The sequence below is a fragment of the Lissotriton vulgaris genome, chromosome 3_1 (genome assembly GCF_964263255.1).
Source record: "Lissotriton vulgaris chromosome 3_1, aLisVul1.2, whole genome shotgun sequence".
Classification (NCBI taxonomy): domain Eukaryota; kingdom Metazoa; phylum Chordata; class Amphibia; order Caudata; family Salamandridae; genus Lissotriton; species Lissotriton vulgaris.
The window spans coordinates 730530035-730556206 of NC_141689.1; the positions used below are offsets into that span (position 1 = coordinate 730530035).

The 26172-nt window shown below is 45.0% G+C and overlaps 1 protein-coding gene across 1 annotated transcript in view; it reads right to left on the reverse strand.

The window, feature by feature from the left end:
- Positions 1-21839: 21839 nt before the first annotated feature.
- The window catches only part of TMED7 (transmembrane p24 trafficking protein 7), a 71964-nt gene continuing 67631 nt past the window's right edge, over positions 21840-26172 (reverse strand). The window contains exon 4 of the mRNA XM_086961053.1: positions 21840-24529. Coding sequence (XP_086817179.1) covers positions 24293-24529 — 237 coding nt within the window. The 3' untranslated portion in view covers positions 21840-24292. The remainder of the gene's footprint in view (positions 24530-26172) is intronic.

The window sequence follows — 26172 nt, forward strand, 5'->3', positions numbered from 1 at the left end:
CTTTTTTAAAAACCTTGTCAGTACAATGCTTTATCATAGGGTTCCCACCCGAGGGGCTGAATGCCTCCCAGGTGTGCTACGACGCCTGAATTACAGCAGAGCGGGCTTTTTGTGCAAATTGAGTGACAGATGAAAGAAAAGAAAATTGACACCTTGAAGTGTATTAGTGTGGTCGTAGTACAAGATTAAACCAAAGCGGGGGAATATCCTCTGTGACTTAATTGGTCATAGAAATCCGTGATCAGGTCTACATGTTTCAGCCTTTCAATGCTAAGCAGCAAGGCTTTCTTTAAGACCAGTAAAAAGCTTTGTGCACTCGCTAAGGTGCACGCATACAGTAAATAAGTGAACCGCAAATGTACGGTTCTGCTATCAACAAATTGTTGTAAACCGCATGTGTGCGATACCCCATGGATACTACTGCGTGGCCTACAGTCCAAACTTCAAGGTCAGCGCCTGAACCTACTTCAATCCCGGCCTGAGCACTTAATTTATTGAGGTTTAATACTCACTATTTTGCTAAAGTCACTAATCCAACTGTTAGAAGAAATTCAGAGGAAATTGAGAGTAAAGTTACTTTACGAAAGTGATCAATATTTAGGCTGCAAGCGTAAAGACTATATGTGCAAAAGTTATTGATAAGTAAATTAGCCAAAAACAACAAAAAGGCTCATCGAACTAGGAGCGGGTGAATCGCCTCTCCAGTAGCACCGGAGCCATTCAAAGCCGCCGGTAATCACTAAATTGCTAAAGTCAATAATCCAAATGTTAAAAGAAGTAATTGAGCAAGAAAAGAGAGGGTGAAGCTACTGTACGAAAGTGATCACTATCCGGGTTGCGAGCGAAAAAGCGATATGTGCAGAAGTTAATACTAAGTGAAACAAAGAACAAGCATTTGCAATGCAATAGGTCTCGCATTAGGAAAGTTTGAGCTATTGGTATTGTAAATGACATTTTTTATTTATGTTTATTTATGTTTTGTTTTTGAAAATAGCTAAATTAATAGCTTTGTCATTTAACTTTCGCAAATGTGACACCTATAGCATTTGTAATGCAATATGTGTTGTATTTACGTGACTTACATGTATTGACATTACAAATAACAATGGCTTTTAATTTTTTTTAATAATTAATACTTAAATTAAAGTTATTGTAATTTATAATGGCAATAGCTTAAATTTTTGTAAATAACTTTTGTGAATATTCAGTTCAGTGTATTTTATTGTGACGAAAATCCAAGAACAGAAGTGAAATAGATCTTTTTGTTAGATTTGTAATAAAGCTTGAAACATTGAGAGAACATATTTGCACCAGTTGTTGTTGAATGGTTGCGCAGATTCATGCTGTGGTGGCGCAGAGTGATGTTGTGATGGCGAACGAGTGGTGCTGTGGCGTTCAGTGATGCTGTGGTAGCGCATAGTGATGTTGGGGTGCCCCTGAGTGATGCTGTGGTGGTGCTGTATGCTATGTTTTGTTTTGCTATCCTATGTTTTGTTTTGTTATGCTATGCTGTTTTGCTATCCTACGCTTTGTTATGCTAGGTTTTGTTATGCCATGCTGTTTCGTTATGCTATGCTTTGTTGTGTTTGGTATGCTATGTTTTGCTATGCTATGTTGTGTTTTGTTAAGCTATGCTACGTTTTGTTGTGTTTTGCTATGTTTTGTTAGGTTATGTTTTGTTATTCTATGTTTTTTTTGCTATCCTATGCTTTGTTTTGTTATGCTATGTTTACTTATGGTATGCTATGCTTTGTTTTGCTATGCTTTGTTATGCTATGCTATGGTTTGTTCTGCTATTTTGTTGTTTTTTGTTCTGCTATGCTGTTATGCTATGTTTTGTTGTTTTATTATGCTATGCTTTGTGTTGCAATGCTATGCTTTGTTATGCTGTTTTGTTATGCTATGATTTGTTTTGTTATGCTATGCTATGCTTTTTTTTGTTATGCTATGCTGGCGAGGGTGGGTGGGGGTTGTGAGGGTGAGGGGTGTGTGAGGCTGAGAGGGTTTTGTACCAGGTCTGGGTGCATGAGGTCTTGGACTGGACTGCTGCTGCACACGCAATACCTGATGTCTGTGTATATAGAAAGCTTGGCTATTGCACGTTTTATTGGTCTGCCTGTGAGGAAGCTTGCATTGGTTAGGTCTTCCATGAGGGAAAGGGAAGCGTGCATTACTGCTGCATATGGTGTACCTGGTCTGTATTAAGATAACAAATGCACATTCTGAAACAATGTTGGTTGCATTCTTAATATTATATCTATATATAACTATATACATACAAGCCATATACAAAGGTTACAATTGGGCAATTACTTAATTCCTAATGTTACATTCCTTCTAAAACAAGGTTGCTCTCTATTCCCACAATGAGTGCTTCTAGTAGAGTAGCAAGTAGTTTGGAGGAACACATTGGACTATACCTAGCAGGTGAATATTCAATCCTGACAACCAGGGCTATGAACCTATCCATAGTTAGCATAGTCATTTATCAACCCATATTCAGGAGAGAGATTTCTCGAGATATTTCTTCAGATTCATTGAGCCCCTGGTTCACCGTATCAAGTAGGTGAATCCACTTACATTCTCTCAAGTTCAAGGTGGCTGACATGTCACCACCTCTTGGATTGTGTAGTACTCTCTCCAAAACCCACAACCATATACTCTGCTGTGGGATTCATTCGAATAAGTGATGCACCAGTGGGGTGCCCTGTGTATTACAGCAGACTGGGGAGAAATGTTCCTAATTTTAACCTCCCGACGTGTTTGACCCACATATAGGCAAGGGCAAACAATTGCATAAATGAAATCAACTGCATTACAATTTAGTATGGGGTTTCAGAATATACTTGCGATTAGAGTGTGTAAAGTCCTTTCCCTCGATCGGGAGTATACATGCTTTGCAGAAACCACACTTAAAGTGACCAATCAAACGTGGTAGTTGCAGGGCTGGGGGCTGTTTTAGGTATGATTTCACCACAAAGTCTTTAATGTTTCTTCCCTTTTTGAAAGCAAATAGTGGTATGCCAGACTCATCTAATTCATCAGCAATAAGATAGTCAGCATATGATATCATTGGTAGGGCTTCTAATGAACAGCATAGCAGATCTATTCTAGTATGGAGGTCGTGGAGACCGGAGTAATGGTATTATTTGCTTAGTGTGGGTGTAATTTCCACCATGCATCATATAAGTGTGTCCTGGAGGACCAGCTCTGTAAGTGACGTGAGAGGGTCAGTTTGGGTGCCCTGCACTGGTGGGCGTGAGCAGTCTAGTGCCGTGGTGGGAGTGCAATTGAAGTCCCCACCTCAAATCGTGGGTACGTTACGATTTTGCAATAATGCCGGTGTGTTTGCAAAAACTGGGCTTGACCTGAATTTGGGGCATATAATAGGATCAATACTATTGGTTGACCATTTACCATCCCCTCTAGAATCTTATGTCGTCCATTCGAATCATTGTGAGTAGACTGTATTTCAAGTGGTATCCCCAGGGCCACCCATATCAAGGTACCTCTGGCATAGCTTGAATATGTGGTTCTCACCATCATGCCGTTGCACATGCGTTTGTTGTTGAAGAGCAATGGTGACCCCTCTTCTCCCTAGTTATTGGTACACTTGATGGCGTTTTGGGCTTCCCGCCAACTAAAGTACATTCCAAGTTAGGAGTGTAATATTATCTACCCATGCGGCCATGTGCACGGAAAAGTAATAATTTGTAAGTGTATGCTCCACCTCGGTGGTAATATATTCACCACACTTGCGCATATGTATATATACTGTGAGACATAAGGGTGTTTAAGTCCATTCTTCGTGACAGAGTACATGTTCGGGCAAGGATTTAGCATTCCAACTGAAAACATTCCCCAACTCCTGCTCCCAGGAGCTAACACCAACGGACAGCCAGCCATCCGCACTCCGCAGCAGTACAAAACTAAATAAGCATACAAAAATATATTTTTTTAATCCTAAAATTAGATATTACAATGAATACTAAATCTGTAACAGCAACTTAATGTGAGTGGTAAGGTCAGGGGCAAAATCTACAAAATAGTTCCAGTATGCTCACCTGCGTATGTTCCTGGTCTGGGCCCCAGCGTGATCTACATGACTGTGCTAAAGCGGGGGGAATTCGGGGCATCTGCCCTGGGCAGGACTCACATTTACATAAAGCATTAGCAAACCTAAGTAAGTTTTGTTACAGGAAATAGTCTGCCGTCTGGGCTGTGATGTCTGGGCGATCTGCTTCCAAGGTTGCCCTTTGTGAGTCAAAGAAGGTGTCCCCTCCAGTGAATTATCAGGCTCAGAACCAGGAGAATGGATTAGATTGAAGTGCTGCACAACGACCAGCATTCTGTACTGCTTGTGCTCTTTCCTTTTCCGCTTGCGCCTTGGTGGGTTCCTGTGGACAGCATCTAGAACGCTATTCACGCTGCCTTTTTGTCTGCCATAGACCTTGAGGTACAGAGGACGAGTCCCTAGTGTTAGTCAAGCCGTTTTGCCCAATGCAGCCCTATACGGCCTCAGGTGTAGTGAAGAAGGTGGTCTTGCCATTATGTTTAATCTGCAAGGTGGCCGGAAATTGCAATGCGTATTTTACATTGTGTTCATGTAGGCTTTTCTTTGTTGTGAGGAGGATCCACGTTTTTGTACCGCCAGGGTATAGTCTGGGGAGATATGAATAGTGGCATTTTGGTTGTTCACGGTCCGCGTGCTCTTATAGGCTGACAGATGTGGTCTCTGTCGCAGTAATTGAAGAGGCGAGCCACCACCAGACACGGTGGTGCCCTTGGTGGGGGAGACCTCCAGGTACTCTGTGGGCCTTTCCTCTGAGAACATTTTTGATTGCTTTCCTTGCATAATCGTGTCTGCAAACCACTGCTCCAAGTACAATTCCATACTTTGGCCTTCCGCCCGTTCTGGGAGACCCACTATACGGACATTATTTCTTTGCGATCTGCCCTTCTGGACCTCTACCCTTTCACATAGGTATCCCACCTCCTTCTGTAATAACTTAAGTTGTTCCTCCGACCCCTTTACCATAGATCTCAGGGATGCCAGAATTGATTCAGAGTTTTCTACACGTTCCTTTAGGCATTTTTTTTTTTAAAAACCTTTATTACACATTTTCGAAAGACACTGCTATATGCCTACAACCCAGGGGGCGGCGGCAGTCTGCACATCGATGGTAAATAAACACAGCCTTGTAGCCGACAAACCTGGGGTCCGGCGGTGTAATGAAGTAGGGCGTACACAAAACTACCATATCGTTGTAAGGCGGTACGTTTTCTTTTTTTATATTAACTAACCCATTTGAACAAAACAATGAAAGCGGAGTCAAAAAGCAGTCATGAGCACTACAGTACAGTCATAAGCTAAATATATGTCAAGCCAATCACTTTTACCGTACAATCCCACTCGCAGGTCCGATATGGGACATAGCCAGTTCAGCTGTAGGCGAGTCACATAGTTCCCCCCGGTAAGCATTCCAATGTCCCCATTTCGTGTCCCACAATTTTGGGCATCCTCTAATCTTGTAAACTGTCTTTTCTGCAACCATACACCGATCCATTTCAGCCACCCAGCCCACCACCAATGGCCTGTCAGGCGATCTCCACTTCATAGCTATAGAACGCTTAATCAACAGGAACCCCAATGTCGCCCACTGGAGCTCTTGAGCCGTCAGGTCGTTGGCCCCCCCAGACGTTAAGGATACACTCTCTGGGCGTCGGCAAGAGTGACTTACCCAGGGAGCTGCTCATTTTCCGAAGTGCCCTGCCCCAAAACTGTTGCACCACCGGGCAATCCCATAAAATGTAGTAGAAAGTACCAGGGAGGCCACAGCCAGGCAAACACAAGGCATCTAGGCGCTTTCCAATCTTGGCCAGGGTAAGGGCGGACATGTACGCTCTATTGAATACTTTCAATTGGATTAATCTAAACCTATGGCAGATAGCCGATTCTCTAGGGGACATTAAGGCCGAGCGCCAGTCTGCCTCATCTAAGGGACCCAGGTCAGCCTCCCATTTGGTCCACAGAGATTGAAAGGGGTCAGGAAGGTTATTACACAACTTGTGATAAGTGAGGGAGATGGATTTCTCTGGGAGAGTTTCCGACAGTAGTCTGTCCTCTAGAGGAGAAGTCACCGGCAAGGTGGCAAGGTCCGGGACTGCCGCTAGAATAGCGTGCTTAATTTGCAAATAACGGAAGAATTCAGTGGGCGCAAGGGCATATTTAATCTAAAGATAATCAAAGGTCAGCAGTTTTCCCTTATGAACAAGGTCCCCCCGTTCCAAAATCCCAATAGAATCCCATCTATCAAAGCCCCGAAGGAAACAGAGGGAGCCCAAACTTTGTGTTGACCACAGAGGCGTAGCCAAGGTGAGCCTATCCGACCACCCCAAACATTTACTGGCCCTGTGCCAAAAAGCTACTGAGTGCGCCATCGGACCCACATATTTAGATCTAGCAGGTTTACTGTATAGAGCTCCCAGGTATCCCTCTCGACCCGTCTGGCATCTGTCCAAGAGGAAAGCCGGGTTCAAGGGCGAGCCGTGTAACCATTGGTTAACAGCCACCAGCTGCGAGGCCCAATAATAGAGGCGGAGGTTGGGTAGAGCTATGCCCCCATCATACCACCCCTGAAAGAGTTCACATAGGGCAATCCGAGTGGCACCCCATTCCAAAGTAAAAGGCGGAGCTCGCTCTCCACCATCCAGAAATATGAATCTGAAATCAAAAAAGGACAGTTCTGCAGGGCATATAAGAAGCGTGGGAGTGCCAACATTTTAAACAGTGCTGCCCTGCCTGGGAGTGACAGCGGGAGTGATCGCCAGTGGGCAACGTCGCTTCGGAGTCTACGCAAGGTGCCCAACAAGTTGCGCTCGTAAAACACCTTGGATCGGGTGTAATGAATATACCTAGATACATAAAATCTTCAGTGGCGATTGAAATGGAAAACTATCTGGGCAGACGGGGCGGAGGGCCATGTAGCATATACAGCACTGATTTGTTCCAGTTTATAGAGTAACATGGAATAGACTATTGATAGAGGAGCGGGGAGAAGACACGTATATTAGGGTGTCGTCCACATATAGGGAAATCTTGTCTACAACATCCTCCTTCCAGTGCAGGCCTCTAATGGAGTTATCTGTGCAGACCCAGTGAGCCAAGGGCTCTAGAGTGAGGACAAACAATAGTGGGGACAGGGGGCAGCCCTGCCTGGTACCCCGATGAAGTTGAAATCTCCGGGACGTGCGATTGTTGACACGGACTTGGCCCCATAGGTCCGTATATAGAAGTTGCACCCAACTGATGAATTGAGGTCCAGGGCCAAAGCGGCGGAGAACCTCAAACAGATAGGGCCATTCAATAGAGTCGAACGCCATTGTGGCATCGAGTGACAAAATCGCCGCGTCTTGTTGCAGAGTAGAGCGACGACTCAATACGTTATGAACCCTTCAAAGATTTAACGCTGTGTTGCGGTTCGGAAGAAAACCAGATTGGTCATTGTGTATCAGGGAGGGGAGCACTAGGAGAAGGCGATTGTCCAAGAGTTTAGCGAGGACCTTAGCCTCTGCACTGATCAGGGAGATAGGCCGGTAAGAGCCACAGTCAGTAGGTAGTTTAGCGGGCTTAAGTAGGACCACAACGGAGGCCACTCTTTGAGCGAGTGGGAGGATCCCGATCCCTAGACTTTTTGCGAACATATTCAGGAGATGAGGAATAACGTCAGGGACTATGCCTTTCAAAAATTCGACAGGGACCCCATCCGGACCCATAGCTTTGCCGGACTTAACTGCAAACAATGCCGTAGTTAGCTCCTCCGTCGTGATGTCTGCGCCTAGAGCCACCCTATCTGTGTCCGAAACCGTTGGAAGGCGCATCTCGTCCAGAAGTTGTCTGGACTCGTCGGACGTGTAGCCCTCGCCGGCCGTGTAGACACGTTCCAAATGGTCAGCAAAGACCTCTGCGATGTCTTGTTGGTCTATTACCTTAGAACCATCCGGTTTTGTTAAGGACGATACCAGTCTGGACCCCTGGTCACGGCGCTCCAGCCAGGCAAGCATTTTCCCCACACTATCCCCGTATTCGTATACCAGATGGCACGTATGAAGGAGCCGTGCTTGCGCCTTCTCCTGCGACAAGGCTTTATAGACCAGTTGCTGGGCACGGAGTTTAGTAGCATTAGCATCCGACTGTTTCGAGTTATGGGACGTCTCAAGACTGATGAGTTCAGATTCAGCTTGGAGGACATGCTCGTCATGTTTTTGCAAGTGTCCCGTCTTAAGGGCCAGTGCCTCTCCCTTTATCACCGCCAAGTAAGCTTCCCAGAGTGTGAGCGCTGATTCGACGGACCCAACATTTTCAGTGAAATAGAGTTCGGTGCGTTCATGCAACGAGTCTCTGATATCTGGGATTTGAATTAGCCAGGGACTAATGATGATCGAGCCGCGCATCACCCGGCGATTATAGGTCAGGTCCACACTAAGTGGTGAGTGATCTGAGATGCCACGGGGGAGGCCTCTCGGGCGAACAAAGCATCCGACGTCCGCGATGGGGCAGAATAAATAATCGATGCGGGACATGCTGTTGTGTGCATTGGAGTAGTGTGTGAAATATGGTGTGTCCGGATATCGAAGGCGCCATATGTCCTCCAACCCCATGGCATGCGCAAAGTCTGCTAAGTCCGAGCTATGGCGATGGGAGCCCCATTTTGGTCTGCGGTCTAAGTCATCGCACATTGTTGCATTAAAGTCACCTCCTATCAGGAGCGTGCCCGGAGAGAGGCCCAACAGTTGAGCTCCCAACTCCCTGAGGGAATCCCTGACGAGCGTCGGCGGAAGATACGCTGAGATAATGTTTAGGGGGCGCCCTTCCCAGGCGGCTTCAACCGGCGCAAATCTTCCCAGGGGGTCCGCCCAGGTCAGAGTGTGGGTAAGCGCAAGAGTCTTTTTGATCAGAATCCCGACACTACGGGATCCAGAAGAGAAACCTGCGTGGACTAACAATTTGTACCCTCCCCTCTGGAGCGCCTGACAGGTGTTACCCACCAAATGAGTTTCCTGTAGTAGGACAATGTCGGGGGAATGGCGTCTGAGAAATTGAAGGACCACGCTCCTCTTTATTTTGTGTCCTAAGCCATTAACGTTCCAGGATAAAATGGTAAGGGTTCTAGATATTGGTTGTGGCATGCCGGCAGCGTTGGTGGAGCTGATAGGAAGGATGACTTGAGAAGGGCCGTCCACGATGACTGGGCCCTAGGATATCTCGAAGCGTGGGACTAATAGGATCTCCGATCCCCCCGGGGAGCCCGTGGCCCATCGAGGAGGCCAGTCTGTCAATAAGGGACCATGAATGGGCAGAATATCACGACTAAATAGGACTCCGCTGAAAACATAAAAGAAACAGTAACAGCAACAAACCTTTTCTTTTCCTTGCCTCCCCCCCCTCCCCCTCCCTGCTTCCCTGCCCGTGGATCCAGAACTATCCACCCCCCAACTAGGCAGAGTGCCTGTCGCCCTCCCCTCCATGATCGGGGTACCTGGTAGGCCGTTAACGCCACTCCCCCGACACTAAAAGCCGTGTAACTGAGATACATGTGTAAAACTACACATATACCACGTGCACTTTCACAAATTAGAAAAGTTACTTGTAAGTCAGCTGTTGAGGCCCGATCGGGGCCGGAGAAGGCTCTCCCCCAGAGCAGAGGTCCATGGAGCATAGAAGTTCTCCAACCCCACCCACAGCACAAAGCAACAAGCATTTGCAATGCAATAGGTCTCCCAGTAATTAAGTATGAGCTTTTGGCATTGCTAAATATTGCAACACTAATTGCAACAAAAGTCAATAAATTGTAGGCCAAAAAAAAGTGTATTTATTTTTGTAGCAATGGTGGCATGCTGCACTTTAGATGAATATGTTTAAAAGTAAAGTGTACCATACTGCGATTGCTGATATAGTTAATTGTGGATGCGTTAACAATTGATGTGTGCAGTGATGGCTAGTGGTGTGTGTGCCTGTAGAAATTGTGCACCGATGGCTGGTGCTGTGTGCCTGGTGGAAGTGTGCACTGACAGCTGGTGGTGTGTGTGCCTGGTGCAAGAGTGCACTGACAGCTGGTGGTGTGTGCGACTGGTGAAAGTGTGCACTGACAGCTGTTGGTGTGTGTGTGCCTGGTGAAAGCATGCATTGACGGCTGATGGTGTATGTGTGCTAGGTGAAAGCGTGCACTGAGGGCTGGTGGTGTGTGGATGACTGGGCAAAGTGTGCACTGACGTCTGGTGGTGTGTGCCTGGTGGAAGCATGCACTGGTGGTGTTTGTGCCCAGTGAAAGCGTATACTAATGACTGATGGTGTTTGTGTCTGGTGAAAGTGTGCACTGATGGTGTGTGGTGGTGTGTGTGTGGTGGTGTGTGTGTGTGGTTGTACGACTGTGGTTGTATGTCTGTGGTTGTGTGTCTGTGGTTGTATGTCTGTGGTGGTTGTGTGTCTGTGGTGGTTGTGTGTCTGTGGTGGTTGTGTGTCTGTGGTGGTTGTGTGTCTGTGGTGGTTGTGTGTCTGTGGTGGTTGTGTGTCTGTGGTGGTTGTGTGTCTGTGGTGGTTGTGTGTCTGTGGTGGTTGTGTGTCTGTGGTGGTTGTGTGTGTGGTGGTTGTGTGTCTGTGGTGGTTGTGTGTCTGTGGTTGTGTGTCTGTGGTTGTGTGTCTGTGGTTGTGTGTCTGTGGTTGTGTGTTGTGCGTGTAGTGTGTGTGTGTGTGTCATGACAGACATGGACCTCTTCCCAAAGAGGGATCTATAAAATGCACCAGACATGAATGAAGCCCGCTGCGCCTCATTTAGATCCAGAACTTGCAGCATCGTAGACCAGAATCATTATGTCTACATACTCAGCCTGCAGCCCAGGAAAGTGAAATATTCTACAGGTGTTATCCCCAGCAGCACGTATTCCAGTGCTGGCACGAACTATGAGCTAGGTTCGCACTTGTGATCTTCATTAGACATCTGAGTTTTACAGGCAGTTGTTATGGAAACAGGGCATGGTGATAGATGGGTTGTGACTGCTAGCCAGAAGCTGAAATAATACTCCTAACAATCTACCTGGTAGTAAACAACCAACAATAAGCAAATATAAATGCTACATGTTGGCGTTGCACCGCTATGCAATTTACAGCGGTAGCTCACAGTTTTCAGTTTTACTGATTGTTATGCCTAAATACAGGCACACAACATTTTGAGAAAAAAGCTGACATTAAGTCTTTTGATGACTCAATACTGTAAATATTTATTGCTGTGTGAAGAGCTGTGCAGAATGAGCTGGAGGAGATAAAAGAAGCAGACTATATTTCCGAACGAGGCTCATATTGCTATAGAAGTGTTTATGTTTGCAATGCAATGCTAAACCTCGCAGGCATCCAAGGATGCAGTGACAGTCATCAGTTAAATAAACGTGGAAATATACTAACTGCAGATGCATGTCAACCCACAAAATAAACAGTATCAAGTACAAATAGAATTAAGGCTACCCAATCAATTGTGAGCCGAGTGCTCATAACATTAACATTAAATTATTGTTCCAGGAAGCAGTCAGATATTCCATGCCACTATTCACCACACACGTATGCCTTGATTAAAGCAACAACAAAAAAAACATGAGGAAAAAATATGTCCTTTTTATCCTAATGCCAAGTTTCGGCAGCTATCTCAAAGCAAATTTACAGGTCCCAGATTAACATCTATATATCCTGGGGAGTAAAAGAAATCCAAGTAGGTTCAATGAGAAAATAAACTAAGGATCAGAGATAAGGGAGTAAATTAACTGTGGAGAGATGGGGCGCCCACAAGCACTTCGATATTTGTATTTATTTACTTTAATCTATTTATTTTATCTGGAGAGTGATTTATGATCACTTTTTTAGGTTGTCTGTAATCCCAAAATAGATGTAGAATACTTTCTTCTCCTAGTAAGCGTCCTACCTTCTTCCCTAAGTACACGAGGACTACAGGATATCAAAAAGGTTTGGAATATATGGCTAAAGCGCAATGATTCCAAACGCACCCCTGCTGCAAGCAGGGCCAATCTCCTGCCCACTCTTCAGCTCGTATTGTCTAGTGGCTCTTGCCCAAGAAATGAAAGCCCTGTGTACATTGGGCAGAGTTAGAGAAGAGAAAGATGATGGTACAACGGACACATTTTGTGACAATGCACGTCTTTTCCAAATTGAAGTAGAACATGTCAAAATGTGACGATGTCTCAACATGTAGATTTGTTCTGCAGTGAACAGCACACCATCCCTTCTTTGCAGGCATTAATTCCACTTTTAAATCTGCTACCATGCCACTCCAACCATTTTTAGGGAAGACTAAATGTAATCAGTATGCCACATTTTGCCTCGCTTCTTTCTCGGTTGCATTTTGTCCCGTCTTCTTTTTTTCCACTTACTGATAAAAGGAGGAGTGTTGAAGCGCCGCGAAAGATGCGCAGCCTCACCGGAAGTCAGCAAGGTCGCCTGTGACGGGGACGGGGCCGCGTCCGGACCGGAAGAGGAGGCAGGCGGAGTGAAAGCGTCTCGCGGCCTGGGGCTCCTGTGAGCGGTGGAGAGCCCCAGGGCCGCCAGAAGGAGGTTGCGCAAGTGTTGCACATGCCCGGTAAGCCGGGCATGCCGCCTGCGGAGAGCGGAGTCCCCGGAGATTCGCCCGGTAAGTTGAAAAAGCCGGGGGGGGGGGGGTCTAGGTGCACTTGTGTGTGTGTGTGTGTGCTCGTGTGTGCATGTATGTGTGCGACGGCGGAGGCGCTCGGTGCACTTGTGTGTGTGTGTGTGCCGCGTGTGTATGCGTGGGGGAGGGGGTGTGTCTCTGTATGTATGTGCGTGCGTGGGCGCTCGTGTGTGTGTCTCTGTGTGTGCGCATGCGTGGGTCTTGGAGCTTTCCAGGAGAGGAGACAGGAGCTGGCCACAGCGAGCGCGTTCGCGTGGCCCGCTTAATTCCCTGCGCATGGCCAGCTCCTGTCCCCTCTCCTGGGAAGCACGGTCACTCACAATAGGTCTCTGGCGAGACCGCGCTTCGCGCGGTTAACGCCGGAGACCTAAAAAGGATCAAATGAACAATGTCATACAGTCCTTCCAAAATATTCACTTCTTGACCGGGATTGGTCACTCCTCTTCATTACCTGGACTGGTGAATAGGTCTTGGCTGACAAGCGATTGATCTTCTCTTGAATGTTCTCCTGATTCCGCCCGGTCCCTTGGGGATTTCCCAGCTCGGCGCCATACCTCCAGCCAGTCCCACACTTCTTCCGGTGATAGGAAGAACCATGCTTTACCATCCTTCTCTACACGGAGTTTCGCAGGAAAAAGCATATAGTATTTAATGCCTTGGTTCCGTAGGGCCTTCTTGACCTCAAGAAAGCTGCGCCGTCTCGCCTGCACCTTCACTTTGAAGTCCAGGAATATCGAGATGCGAGTGTTTTCCAGAAGAAGCGGCAGACCAGATCTGGCTATCTGGAGGATAGCGTCCCGATCTCCAAAGTTGAAGACCCTCGCTAGGATGGGACGGGGGGGGGGAACCCTGGCCTTGGTTTACCTCCTGGAACCCTGTGCGCCCGTTCGATGGAAATGCAGCTAGACAGTTGTTTGGGTTTAAGATGTTTCGTAACCAAGTCTTCCACAAATAGGTCCGCCGCCGGCTCCGGAACTCCCAAAATTCGAACGTTGTTCCGTCACGCCCTCCCTTCCTAGTCGTCCAGCAGTTCACCCATTTGTTTCTGTTGTTGCTGAAGCTGGGCCACTTGTTGAAGCGTAGAGGTGTCGTCGATAAGAAACGCTGTTTTGACCTAGACGTCCTTAACCTTAGTGTCCATTTTGAGCAGGTCCGCCCGCAAGAGTGTCACTTCTATATTAACAGAGTCAATTCGAGTTTCCAGTGAGGAGCGAACTCCTGCAATCGCCTCCATGACGTCTTCCAAAGTAAGCGTCTTCGGTCCCTGCGAGGGGGATGCATTTTTTTGTTCGCCGGGGGGGGGGCCGTGTCTTTGTCCTTGGCCGTGACCCAGGAGTTCTTGTTTATCTGTCTCTGGGTCGAGGGCCTCCCTTCCTTGCTGGACGCCATCATAGATCCTCTTGGGTGGCCGCGATCCAATGTGGCCTTAAATAATGGCCAAGTCTTCCACCCCACGTCCGGCCGTTCCACCTGAGGCCTAGCAGTCTTCTCTCCCCAGAGTTCTCGTATGACCAAGTAGAACACCCACAGGGGGGCCAATCCACCTCCACGACACTCTAGTTTGCAGATAGGCCCAACGCTACCTGACATGGTCGCCGCTCTCGGAGCTCCACCAGGGGGTCTCTCCCATGCATGATCATGTGCCGGGCGGGCGGGGAGCGACCAGCTACCACCTCGTCGGTTTGTGGCTAGAAGGCCCCAGCCCCCACCGGGACTTGGAGCGGGTCAGCCGCGATTTGGAGGCACTGTGCTACCGGGTCCAGAGGTTCAGCTGTGGAGCTTAAGTCAACCCAGGAACATTTGTCTCCTGCATGTCGTTCGCTACTGGCTCAAACAGCGCGATCCCCAACAGGTGCTTAGAAGTCCCCAGGGCCCTCACCGAGTTCACTCCACATATGCGGCATCATACAGCTGGGCCGATCCAACCAGGCCAGACAACCAGAACTCAGATGGACGATGGTCCGCTCCCGATTATCCGACGTGTTGCGGGGGGCCGTCGGAAGATCTGTGTCCCTTTGCCGAGTCGATGGGTACCGCGCCAGAGTCCCAATGGGGTAGGCCCCTAAGCCGGGACATCGCGTGAATGACGTCCCGGCGGGCCGGCAGTGACCTCCGGTTATGTCTGCTGTCTTTCTCCGGCTTCGCGGCCGCGGGGGGAGAACTCCGGCAGCCGCGGGAGGCTTCGGCGACAGCCCGACGAGAAGCAGTGGGGCATTAAAGGGCAACAGCGGGTCCGGACCCCCCCAAACTTCCAAAGCAGATCAGTGTTCAGATTGAAGCACCAGCGCAGCCGCCATCTTGCGAGCCCCGGGGGACCCTCCTTCAGAGGGCTCGATCTCAGGCGCGGTGTCGCCGATCAGGCCAGCACTATCACTAGACGTGCACCATCGGTTGTAGGACGGGGGCCTCCCAAGTACAAGGGAGTCCCCAGTCGTAAAGATGGATTTGTCGGGCGGATAGTCGGGCGATGGCTGGGAGTCGCTCTAGCAAGCGACCATTCCCTCCGGCAGCTAGCCACGCCCCCCCAGGCCTGTCGCCAGTTCCTGAGAATATGGACAGACTCTTTAAATCAGGTCTACCTCAACACGTTGACAGCAGTATTAATTATGGGCAGCCGCACCTGCTAAATAGACTGGCCTACCACAGCATGCCTGCAACATTCAAGGCCCTCAGTGGCCCCTCCAGTATAGAGTCCAGGCTTGCATCAGTGCACCTCCGGTACTCTGGGCCACGGAAGGGTTCCACCACTCGAGGCCCATGTCCGCCGCATTGCACCATCAGTTCATGGAGTCCTGGGCAGCTCCCGTAGGTCAGGGGCCAGGACTGTCCCAATTTGGTGCGAGTACTTGTAGGCTCCGGTCAGCTCTTCCAAGGTGGAGCCCAGATCCACCGCAGCACTCCGCCGGATCTTTGGGTGCCTGAGCGGTTCCTTTCACGTTAGCCCCAGGCCCACCACGATGCATCGCGGAGTCTTAGGGTTTACAGGCGGCTCCCATGATAAAGGGCCTGGGACCTCCACAGTGCAATACCAGGTCTTGGTGTTATGCGGATCTGTCCGTGCTGGGGTTAGGCCTTCCGCTTCCCTTACTTCGGGTGACGCAGCCGCTGTATCCCACTGACCGGTGCGGTTAACTCCCTGCTTACAAGTGGGGGCTCTGCGACCTCTGCGCCGGTAGCCTCTATCCCCAGTGAGCCGCTCCGAGACAGTGTGTTGTGGGTGTCTGGGTCAGTGCACGTCCCAGCTCCGGTTGCTTCAGGCCTCCGCGTGTGGTACCTGAGCCGGCAGGACAGGTCCGCACCAATCTTCTCCACTTTCAGCGGTTGCAGATTTTTTACCCTGGACAGACTGCCGGTAACTCAGCACTAGCAGTTAATGTGCGCAGCCTAGATCCCCAGTGTGCAGCTCTGAAACGTGCGCCGAGGGTGGCCGACTCAGTGTGTGTCTCGGCTCCGGATGCTTCAGGCCGCCGTGGGCAGGTTCCGCCAGAGCCCTGCGTGGCAGCTCAGGTCTGCACGGCTCGTCTTTGCTTTCGGTGGCTGCAGATTTTCCCCCCCAGCCGGGCTGACAGTAGCTCAGCGTTAGCAGCCCGGGTAAGTGGGACCCTAGATTGCACATATATACAGGATTTTTCAGAAGGCGGAGACAGAGCAGCTTAGAACACGTCTGCTCCGATCACCATCTTGGCCAAGCCCATATCTGGCGCACTTAGGGCAAGAAAGCAAAAGACAAACAGATGATGGATGGAATGCAGCGCAAATCAAACATTCATCCCCAGTCAAGAGATCGGAGTTAAATCCATCGTTCTTTTGCTCACCATGCCACCCCAGTTTAGACCAACCCATATGCAAATCAGTCTCGACTGTGCCTCATAGGAACGTTCCAGCGAGAGCCAAACCAAGTCCTCCCTGGACCGGAAGCAAGCATTCTGGGACTGGTTTCAGGGCATCATCCCCCATCAGCCAGGCTAGCTAGAATCCCGTGGGCAAGTGAGCCCGGGACCCATGTCTGGGCATACCCGGCGCATTCAGGGTGAGAAAGCAAAAGACACACAGATGATGGATGTGGGTCCTGTGCTCTCCATGCCACTGGAGTGAATCTAGCCTGGCTGATGAGGGGTGATGCCCGAAACCGGCCCCATGATGCTTGTTTCCAGTCCAGGGAGGATCTGGCCTGGCAGTTCAGGCTGGAATGCTTCCATGGGAAACAGGGTCAAGACTGATTTGCATATGGCTTGGTCTGAACTGGAAAAGCATGGGGAACAAAAAAAACTATGGATTTAGGCCTAGATCACTGTACTGTGGTAAATGTTTGATTTGCTCTGCATTCCGTCCATCTGTGTGCCAACACTGTAGCTGGCCTGCGACCTCAGGGTCAGACTTAACTGTTGGATTTATTGTTCACGACCCTATGATAGCCCCGGACAGAGCTATAGAGTGCGAGAAACTGTATTTTAAGTTGCTTTTAACAAAATGTGTATCTTGATTTATGCATGTTGGATTTATATTGGGTTTTGCATTACACAGATAAATATTGGCTGTTTCTAAAAACAGGTGTGGTGTCAGTTTGTAGTGTTTTTACTGGGTTACTGTGTGTTATGTGCAAACGCTTTACACATTGCCTCGGTGATAAGCCGGACTGCTTGTGCCAAACTACCAAGGGGGTGAGCAGAGGTTATTTTTGGTGTGTAACTCCCTTATCTGGTCTAGAAGTTAGGGTCCCTACTTGGACAGGGTGCAAGAAACTGCCAACTAGAGACATCCATTTCTAACATAAGGCTTTATTCAAACCTAAGCTCTTACTTGATTTGGCTTTTCTGGGATTTATGGTACATTACAGGGCAACCCAGCTGTGTCCTTTTATGGTTGACCGTAGGGAAGAAGATATACTATGGACACCCATGAACGGCTGTCAGTGGGCAGACCTGTAAACCAAAGTAAGATAGATTCCCAAACACATCAGTACGCCGACAGGCCCTACATTACCAGCATCAATAAATTAAAAGAGCAGTTGTTGAATGGTCTACTAGATTTGACAGACCGGAGGTTTATCTTTCATGTCAAATAAGTGATAAACCTGGATGAGGCACAGAGATATTGTTATGGCAAATTGTGACACTGGGTGATAAACTAAAGCTTTAAAGTAGCTGTCACGCAAGACCTAACCAAATAAAAGTTTGTGTAGACACCATGTGACGTGTTATATTTTTAAATGCCTCACCAGAGTCATGTAGAGTCAATTAGAACACAGCTCTTGAAAAGTGAGAACTAGCAGAAAATACAATAGCAATCTATCACCCATAATTCCAGTAGCAATTTGGATACACAAGACCACTATAAAGTTACTCTTCACTGGTACGTATGTCTAGACTAGCGGAGCAAAATCTATCGTAATGCTCGCACATTATGTTGGAGACAATGTAGTCTTCATTGAAACTTTAATCACCATAGGTGGGATTGTCTACATATTAAACTGTACTAGACAAAGATCCTTGCAAGTATAAAGACCCTTGCAAGTATAAAGACCCTTGCAAGTATAAAGACCCTTGCATGTATAAAGACCCTTGCATGTATAAAGGCCCTTTCCGGCTACCCCAGGTCTTCAGATAGCCCTTTGTCCTGAATAGGCCTTTGTTCCTCTCTCTATAAGAGACGTAGTCATTTCTCCTGTCTGGCATGACGCGGAGGCAATGAATTTTGGTGACGTAACGGCTCTGAACAGCGATTCCCACATTGGATTAAGGGTTTAGCCATAATCCAATGTGGGAAATAAGCATCTTGCAGGGCTTATTTTGGGATTAGATGGTTGATCTGATCAGAGGAGCCAGCTAATTGAGACTTGGAATACGCTTTTAGATCCATATGACTAAGTCCCGCTGGTAATCAAATTTCCCTCGATTAACCCAACTCCAGGTTTTAATTTTCATTACTGTACCACTGAGTTATGGCTCAGGCAAGTTATTAGTTGTCGAACGACGATGATTCCATATTGCAAAGGGTTCGAAACGCCGTCAACCCACACTTAGACACCGCTAGACTTCCTTTTTGAATAAAGAAGTGCTTTGTTCTTCAAAAAGGTTACCCTATTTTTGCTGGTCATACCTTCCTCCTTGTCTGTATGTTTTTAACACTGGTTTTGGATTTAACCTGGCTGGGGGTACATTCTTGAATTTGTCTTTTACTATTAAAAAAAAAATCTTATTGTCACTGGTCAATTCTGGGAATTATTATTTTTCTTGAAGTATTGTGTTCACATTTACTGCTGGGGTGGGGGGCACTGTACCTTTAACCTCTATTATAACATCAAACAAAAGCTGCTGACTACTACTGTTAAACTGTTGGATGGCTGTAATTTATTCTGACTGTCGTACTGGTGGTATGTTTGAAGTTGTTGTGGTGGGTAGTGGGCAGAGATGTTAGGGAGGAAATATGAAAAGGATAAAGGACGACCATACAATACAAATCTCTGGATACTGTGCGAGAACGCAACACTATTCATACTTATTGCAGATTTATTCTGCGCATTATAAACTCCATATCTGAAATACAACATTTAAAAAGTATCCAATTGATTCTAAACGCAAGGAAAAATTTAACCACATTGAATACTGAACTGTGAAACTAAGAGGTTGACAAACATGTCTTTTTTCCAGTTTTCTACTAAAAACCAGCTATTGTAGCAATACAAATAAATATAAAACAATACTAAAGCAAAGAGACGTGCTACTTGCATTAACCAAGCTTTTCACACTAGTATTTAGCACATGTTAACTGAAATACTATTAACAATGTCTTTTCTTTCCCCAGAGTACAGTTTTGGGGAACTTTATTTCAGATGTAGTTAATAAAATATCCCCTTATGTATGTTATCAGAACATGAACCTACTAAAAGCATGAACAATTAATCGGGCTCATTTGCTGTAATGCTTCCAATAAATTAATCCAAAATGCCCCTGGAGACTGAGAACTGAACTGAAGAGATGAATCTCACAAAGTGCTGTTGAGACCCAAATTCTTCTTTCCATATGAAAGAGCTGAAACATGTGGTTGCCTCAGTTATTAAAAACATTATTAAAAGCTTACTACTTTCATGAAGGGTACCAGACTAACACATGGGCCATCCCATTATTCAAAAAGCTATCAAAGGCCAGCTGTCCTGAATTTACAGGCCTCTTGCATGAATCCTATCTCGGAGGACACATTAATTATGTCAGCATACACTAGAGAAATAGTTAAAATTGATAACTAGCTTGCCAATACCATGCTGCAATGTTTCACGATGAAATTGTGACTGTATGTAGTGTTTTACTTACCCACGACACATTTTTATCTTCTTCCATCAACATATCTGCCTCCCATGAAAACCATGGATCAACCTCTCCTCTCCATTACCCTTTGGCAATACATTGAGTCCCATTCTGCCATTCATATCTGGTTCTTCTGTAGAACCTTGTCCTATAATGCCTTTCAGAAACTTTCAAAATCTCCATAATCTATCGCCAGTTTCACTGCCCCCCCCCCCCCCCCCCACAACCCCTCCCCCCCACACTCCACCTCTTGGAAGCATGGAGTTGGCTTCCCTGTTGAAGGAATACACAGCCAATCCTGCTAGTTTCAGCAACTACCAGCCTATATCGCTTCTCTTTCGCATGACAATTTTATAAAAAGAAATAAACAGTGCAGATTTCTAAGTACTGGAGGTCTTAAATCAATTTTCATCCTAATCAATGTGGCAACCGCTCCAGTCATTGTACCGAATCAGTCTAAGTCTACGTTGAATGACCAAAGGCAAAAAGCAGAACAAAGTAGCACTGCTAAGCAAAACCTCTTGGCTCTCTGTCACTTCTCGTTGTTGCACTAAACCTGCTTAACTAGCTCTTTTCTGTTAGTGTGAACCATCTGACACTTACTTATTTTTCTTACTATATGAGCGGTCGGTCTTAAACTGTGTCGACCCCTCCATTTACATCTGCACCCACGCCCAATCCATTTAGAGTTCCACAGGGCCGCACTCTCTGTTAACACGACTGGCAAAGCTCATATGTTCATTTGAACTCCCGTTCATCCTTACCCTGACAGATATTCTGGTTTGTCTTAACTGCAATGACTGTGTCTCAAGACACTATTGTTTGCCTCACTGTTGTAGCCAAATGGTTAAGTTTCAATTCTCTTACAATGGAGATTGAAAAAACAGAATGTCAGTATAGTAAATTCTCCAAAGATCTAGATGTCTACATCACAAGTCTTAAGCTGGGATGAGATCCTGATAGGAAGTGATTATTTTTTTTTAATCATAAGCGCATTTTACTCCTTAGTATAACAATTTCCTATACGGCATCTCCTGACCCTACTTTTGCAGCCCTCAAAGGTAAGCGACAGGAAAGAAAGGCACACAAGTCATTTGCTGTTTATTCCAAGATAATTCACCACCGCAGGACGGGAGAGTTGAAGACTTTTTTACAGGATGAGAAAATTGTGGAGCTCATTGAAGCCTAAAAGTGACAGTGTTAAGTCAATTTTGTAAGGAGGCAAAAAAGGGGCATGTTGGCAAAACTAGTTTTCCTTTTATGGATAGGAGGTAAAATGGGACTTTGGAAGGCAGTCCGGGTGTTTGTGCCACAACCCTGTATTGAAACCGAATAGAAAACCTTGAAATGCTGCCTTTAGAAAGGGATGTGCTCTACTAAGAATCAATTCAAAGCCATTATTTTCATGTGCTCAGGATGACGCACACAAACAATCTAATATTATTCATGATGGAGAAATGATTGCCACTTGTATATTAAAAAGGCTCTCCAACACAGATAACATGCCACTCTCACAACGTCCACTCATGTAAAAGAGGAATAAGGTTTTCCTCTCAAAAATGGACCACTGTGTCACAAATCTAAAGATGCCCTACCTGATGGATTAAGTAAGGTACCAACAACACAGAACCAGTGTTCCTGTTAAGCATTTCCCCCACAAATGCCTGCAGTATGAATTTTTAATATAACCATGACAACAAAACCTGCATGGCAGCAGAAATGCAGGAAAGAAAAAAAAAGTTCAAAAATTGAAAAACCGAATAAGATCACCCAAAATGTTCTTTTTCCAGATCCGATATTAAAACCAAAAATTCACTAGACAGAGTTGGTTCCATGTATTTATTTGTACAAAACCCCTGCATTTGAACTGAATCCATATATTAAGTTTTACTCTCCCAAATATTATTCACTGGGTCCATTTGTAGTCCCATTCAAATAATAGAATGTGTAAAACATTTCCAAAACTGAAGATGACATTTTCGAACATAAAACTTGACACAATCATAAAAAGTCTAACAAATGTTCAAAAAATTGGTGTCTACTGCAGTCCTATACAGTTGAAGTTGCATTATGTCAAACGCTTGATGGCAATCGTGCGATTCTCACACGCAATTTCAATTATACATTCAAATAAATGAAAAATTGCAGACTCCACTGCAAACGTAACAGGTAAAACAAGCTAACTTCTGCAAACCTATTGTTGATTCTCGAGTGTGTATATATATATCTATATATACATACATTTGCACATTTCTTACCATTATTGGTTTAATCACTTAATCTTAAAAAGAGAAAAGATGGCAACGTAAATCTGTATAGACACACACCACTTTGTATAATGTTTTGTTTAAACGAGCAAAACATTAATTTAAAGAAACAAATGCGATGCGACCAAACACTACAGAGGGCGTAACTCTGCCAAAAAGATTTTAAAAAGTATAACATTTTTCATTTACAAAACCCAACTTATTCAATTATTTGCTTTGAGCAAGAACAGTGTGCTCAGTAGCATTGCCTGCTATTTATCAATATTGAATGGTGAGAGTCAGAACGTGAATTAAGCCCTGGTGTAGGTCTGGAATAACCCATGTGATGTTCAATATGATTCTATACCAAAGTTGCCTTTTGCCAGTGCACCAACTGTAGGCATAAAACTAGGGTGCATCTACTTTGTATGTATCCAGGCCAAATTTATATCGCACCTTTTTCACCCTAGGTTTCCATTTGAAAGGGGAGCTATTGAGTAGTATTCTTGCATCATAACGGTGGCATGTTCAACAAAGTTCAATTTGTCAGTAAAGTGTGCATGTGGCACGTTGGCCACTCTCCAGCCAATCATCTGCATAAGAGAAGTGGGAGACAATACAGTGCAAATTAGGACCAGCTATAGTCCAAGTGGTTTTGTTTTGGTTTAAAGATCAGGCCCCATCTAAAAGAAACAGAATGCTACATATTTACGTTTAAGTTGAAAACTGTTAATTTTAGCAACCATTTTAGATCGCAACGCTAGATGTACCTTGATCCTTAAGCACATCGTATTTTTAACTGTTCGCAATAGGTGATAGAATACAAATAAGACTCCCTGGAAATGTAATTTTATTATTTGCATCAGAAGTGTGGCCGATCAGACAAAGTATAGATAATGTTTTACTTTTCCTATTAATAGTATCTCTCAATGGAACACCAGCGACTGTCTAGCTAAAATACCCCTAAACCCAAGTGTTCTGCATAGCAGACAGCCACTGTTGTACCCCCTTCTTTACTACATCAATTACTGTTCTGAAATCCAACGGTTGCAATGCTATTACGATATTTGCAAAAGATGCAGTTGCTAAGGTTAGAGTGTGAAATGGGCTGTTCAGAAATAGGCAAAATAAGCAATTTCTTACAGCAGATGGGTGTTGGGGGAGAAGGGAGAGGCTATAGAATAAAAACTTAGTAAATAAATCCAGTTGCGGTATGAACGTTACACCGATTCAATCAATTACTGTTCAGAGCAAATCAGTTGATCATTTTTGCTGTTTTCGGGATGTTTATTGGTCATAAATTATGGTTTATTGAAACTAGTTGTAAATGGATAGGTGAAAAACCTGTCAAACAAACTTGGGTCAAATTAATTCATATAGAAACCTTAAACTAACCCAGATTGCCTTTGAACCAGATGTGGACCTTTCCCAGTGTAACCTGACAAAAATATTAAATAAAAAAAATATAAGATAATTTGGCTTGTTTGGTCTACCAGTGTTGTACACATTCTATTTGAAGTAAATTCCAATTTGATTGCTTAATAAGAAAACATTCACCTGTTTGGAAAATATCAATATTTCTAGTCCCTATGAAAAATACTACATTGAGTGCTAGAAATGTGGAAGATAACATATGCTTCATAAAAATGTCAATTTGTGCACTTTTTTTCGATTTTGGACTCTGGACACTTGCATAAGTGCATGAAGATTACTCTGGATTTTGTTTCATAGTACATGCAAAACAACAAACTAAAGTTTGATAAACAAAGTTTAACACAAACATCTTGGCATAAAAATTAACAACTGGGCCGTCTGCTTTTACATAGCAAAATGTGTTTGTATTCAAATCTTTCAAATAAAAAGTCCCCTTTACCACTTTCATAGAGCTGCTGTATTCCATAATGTAAATTCGGGATAAAAAGGTAAGCATGTTACCAATATATATAGTTTTGTCTGAATTTAGAGGTAACCATGGGCATTAAGTGGGCAGATCGTGTATGGTTGGTAGAAGTGAAGCACCTCGAAATATTAGTTAGGATCCAACACGTGTTGTCGTGGTTCTTTTATCGGAGAAGAAACTTTTGAGAAGAAACACCTGCCCGATGCTCACAACCAGCAGAATGACAGCTTCTCCTACTGACCAATAGGCCACTCTTGTATTGAGGTCCTCTGCTCGGCTGCGGCTTTGAGCTTCTCTTAAACGGAAGTGTGTCTGATAGTCAATGACGGACTTCAGAGCTTCGTGAATGGAAACGCAAGCCGACTCCATCTGCAAAATAGAAACAGGGTTTTTAACGACAAAAAAAAAAGGATTTGTAAATGTAGCCCACAGGAAAAAAAATTGATAGTGATGGCAAGTTAACAACTGTTTATCTTTAAAAGCTGCTTAACTGGTCCTGTTGAGGTATAATGCATGTGTTTAAAAGAAGTGGTTAACTGTTTATTGCAGATATATTCTAAAAGTGTAATTCATTGGCAACCGTTGCAATACTATTCCATTCATAGAATTGTAAATATATATCTCTCTATCTCTCTCTCTCTCTCTCTCTATCTATTTACAGCAAAACGTCCTTTGTGGGGGGAGCGACTAATAGCTGGTGCCGGTGGAGAGGTAAGGACAGCCTCGCAGTATTTCGCAAAAGCAAACCTCTTTACACAAAGACACCGCACTCCTCTTGGAGTTCTAAATTCAGTTTATTGCCCCGTTTTCTTTTTCCACCTACGCGTTTCGAACACTAAGGTTCCTGATCACGGTAGAAAACACTACCGTGATCAGGAACCTTAGTGTTCGAAACGTGTAGGTGGAAAAAGAAAAAAGGTCAATAAACTGAATTTAGAACTCCAAGAGGAGTGCGGTGTCTTTGTGCAAAGAGGTTTGCTGTTGCGATTATATATCTATCTATATCTATATATATATATATATATATATATATATATATATCTCTCTCTATATATATATCTATATCTATATCTATATCTATATTTTTTTTTTTATGGTCCCTCACTTCAGGTTTCTCAGCTTTGAGGGAGTTTGAGATGCTACTCGAAGGACAAAAGCTATGCGAAACACACAAAGCTTTAATTATTAAACACATTTTGAAATTTCAAATAAAACTTTATTCGGGCAAAAAAGGACATAAAAGCAGATAAAACACAATAAATGACTACTAAAACAGATTGTTACATAATATTAAAAGGACAGATCAATATTTCATAAAGCTATAACAGACAATCAGGAGGTATGTTACTCAGGAGGCACAAAGACTAGAATTTGAGCAGACTTATCGGATGCAAGATAGTACAGTACATATATATATATATAAGAAATTCACTAGACTAAAAGAGTAAAAGTTCTAAAACTACTCCGTGCTAAAAGCCCATGAATTTCAACAGAAACGAACACTGGCACACTTATGCTTTTGGCATTTTTTTCCTGTGCCTTAAAGCACCTGTTTAAAAACTGGAAACACCAGAGCAAATCAAAGGCGAAGACAGCATTTGCAAGTCAGACAAGGCTGGCTTCACAAGAACAAAATTACAGTGGCTGAAAAGTGGAAGAATACATTTTTCCTGTAAATTACGATAAAAAAAAAACCACACAAAAAAGATGAAATGTAAAAGCTCTTGTTCAGAGAAATGATCGCAATAGGAAAAGCTCCTGTGGACAAACACTAGCGAATAACATTAAACCTAAAGATAGTTAAGAGAAAACGATGATGCAGGTTTTTGATATATGTCCAATTAGGATGGCCCACAGCCCCTGGACTCAAAATTAAATATTGCCTTATTGTTCCCCGTTTTCCCTTTCTGCTATTCTCCTGGCCAAGAACAGTGATTGTATATCTCTCAGCTCATTAAGGCGCACCAGCCTATGATGTCTAAACAGCTTGGGGCACACGAGGATCTTTAACA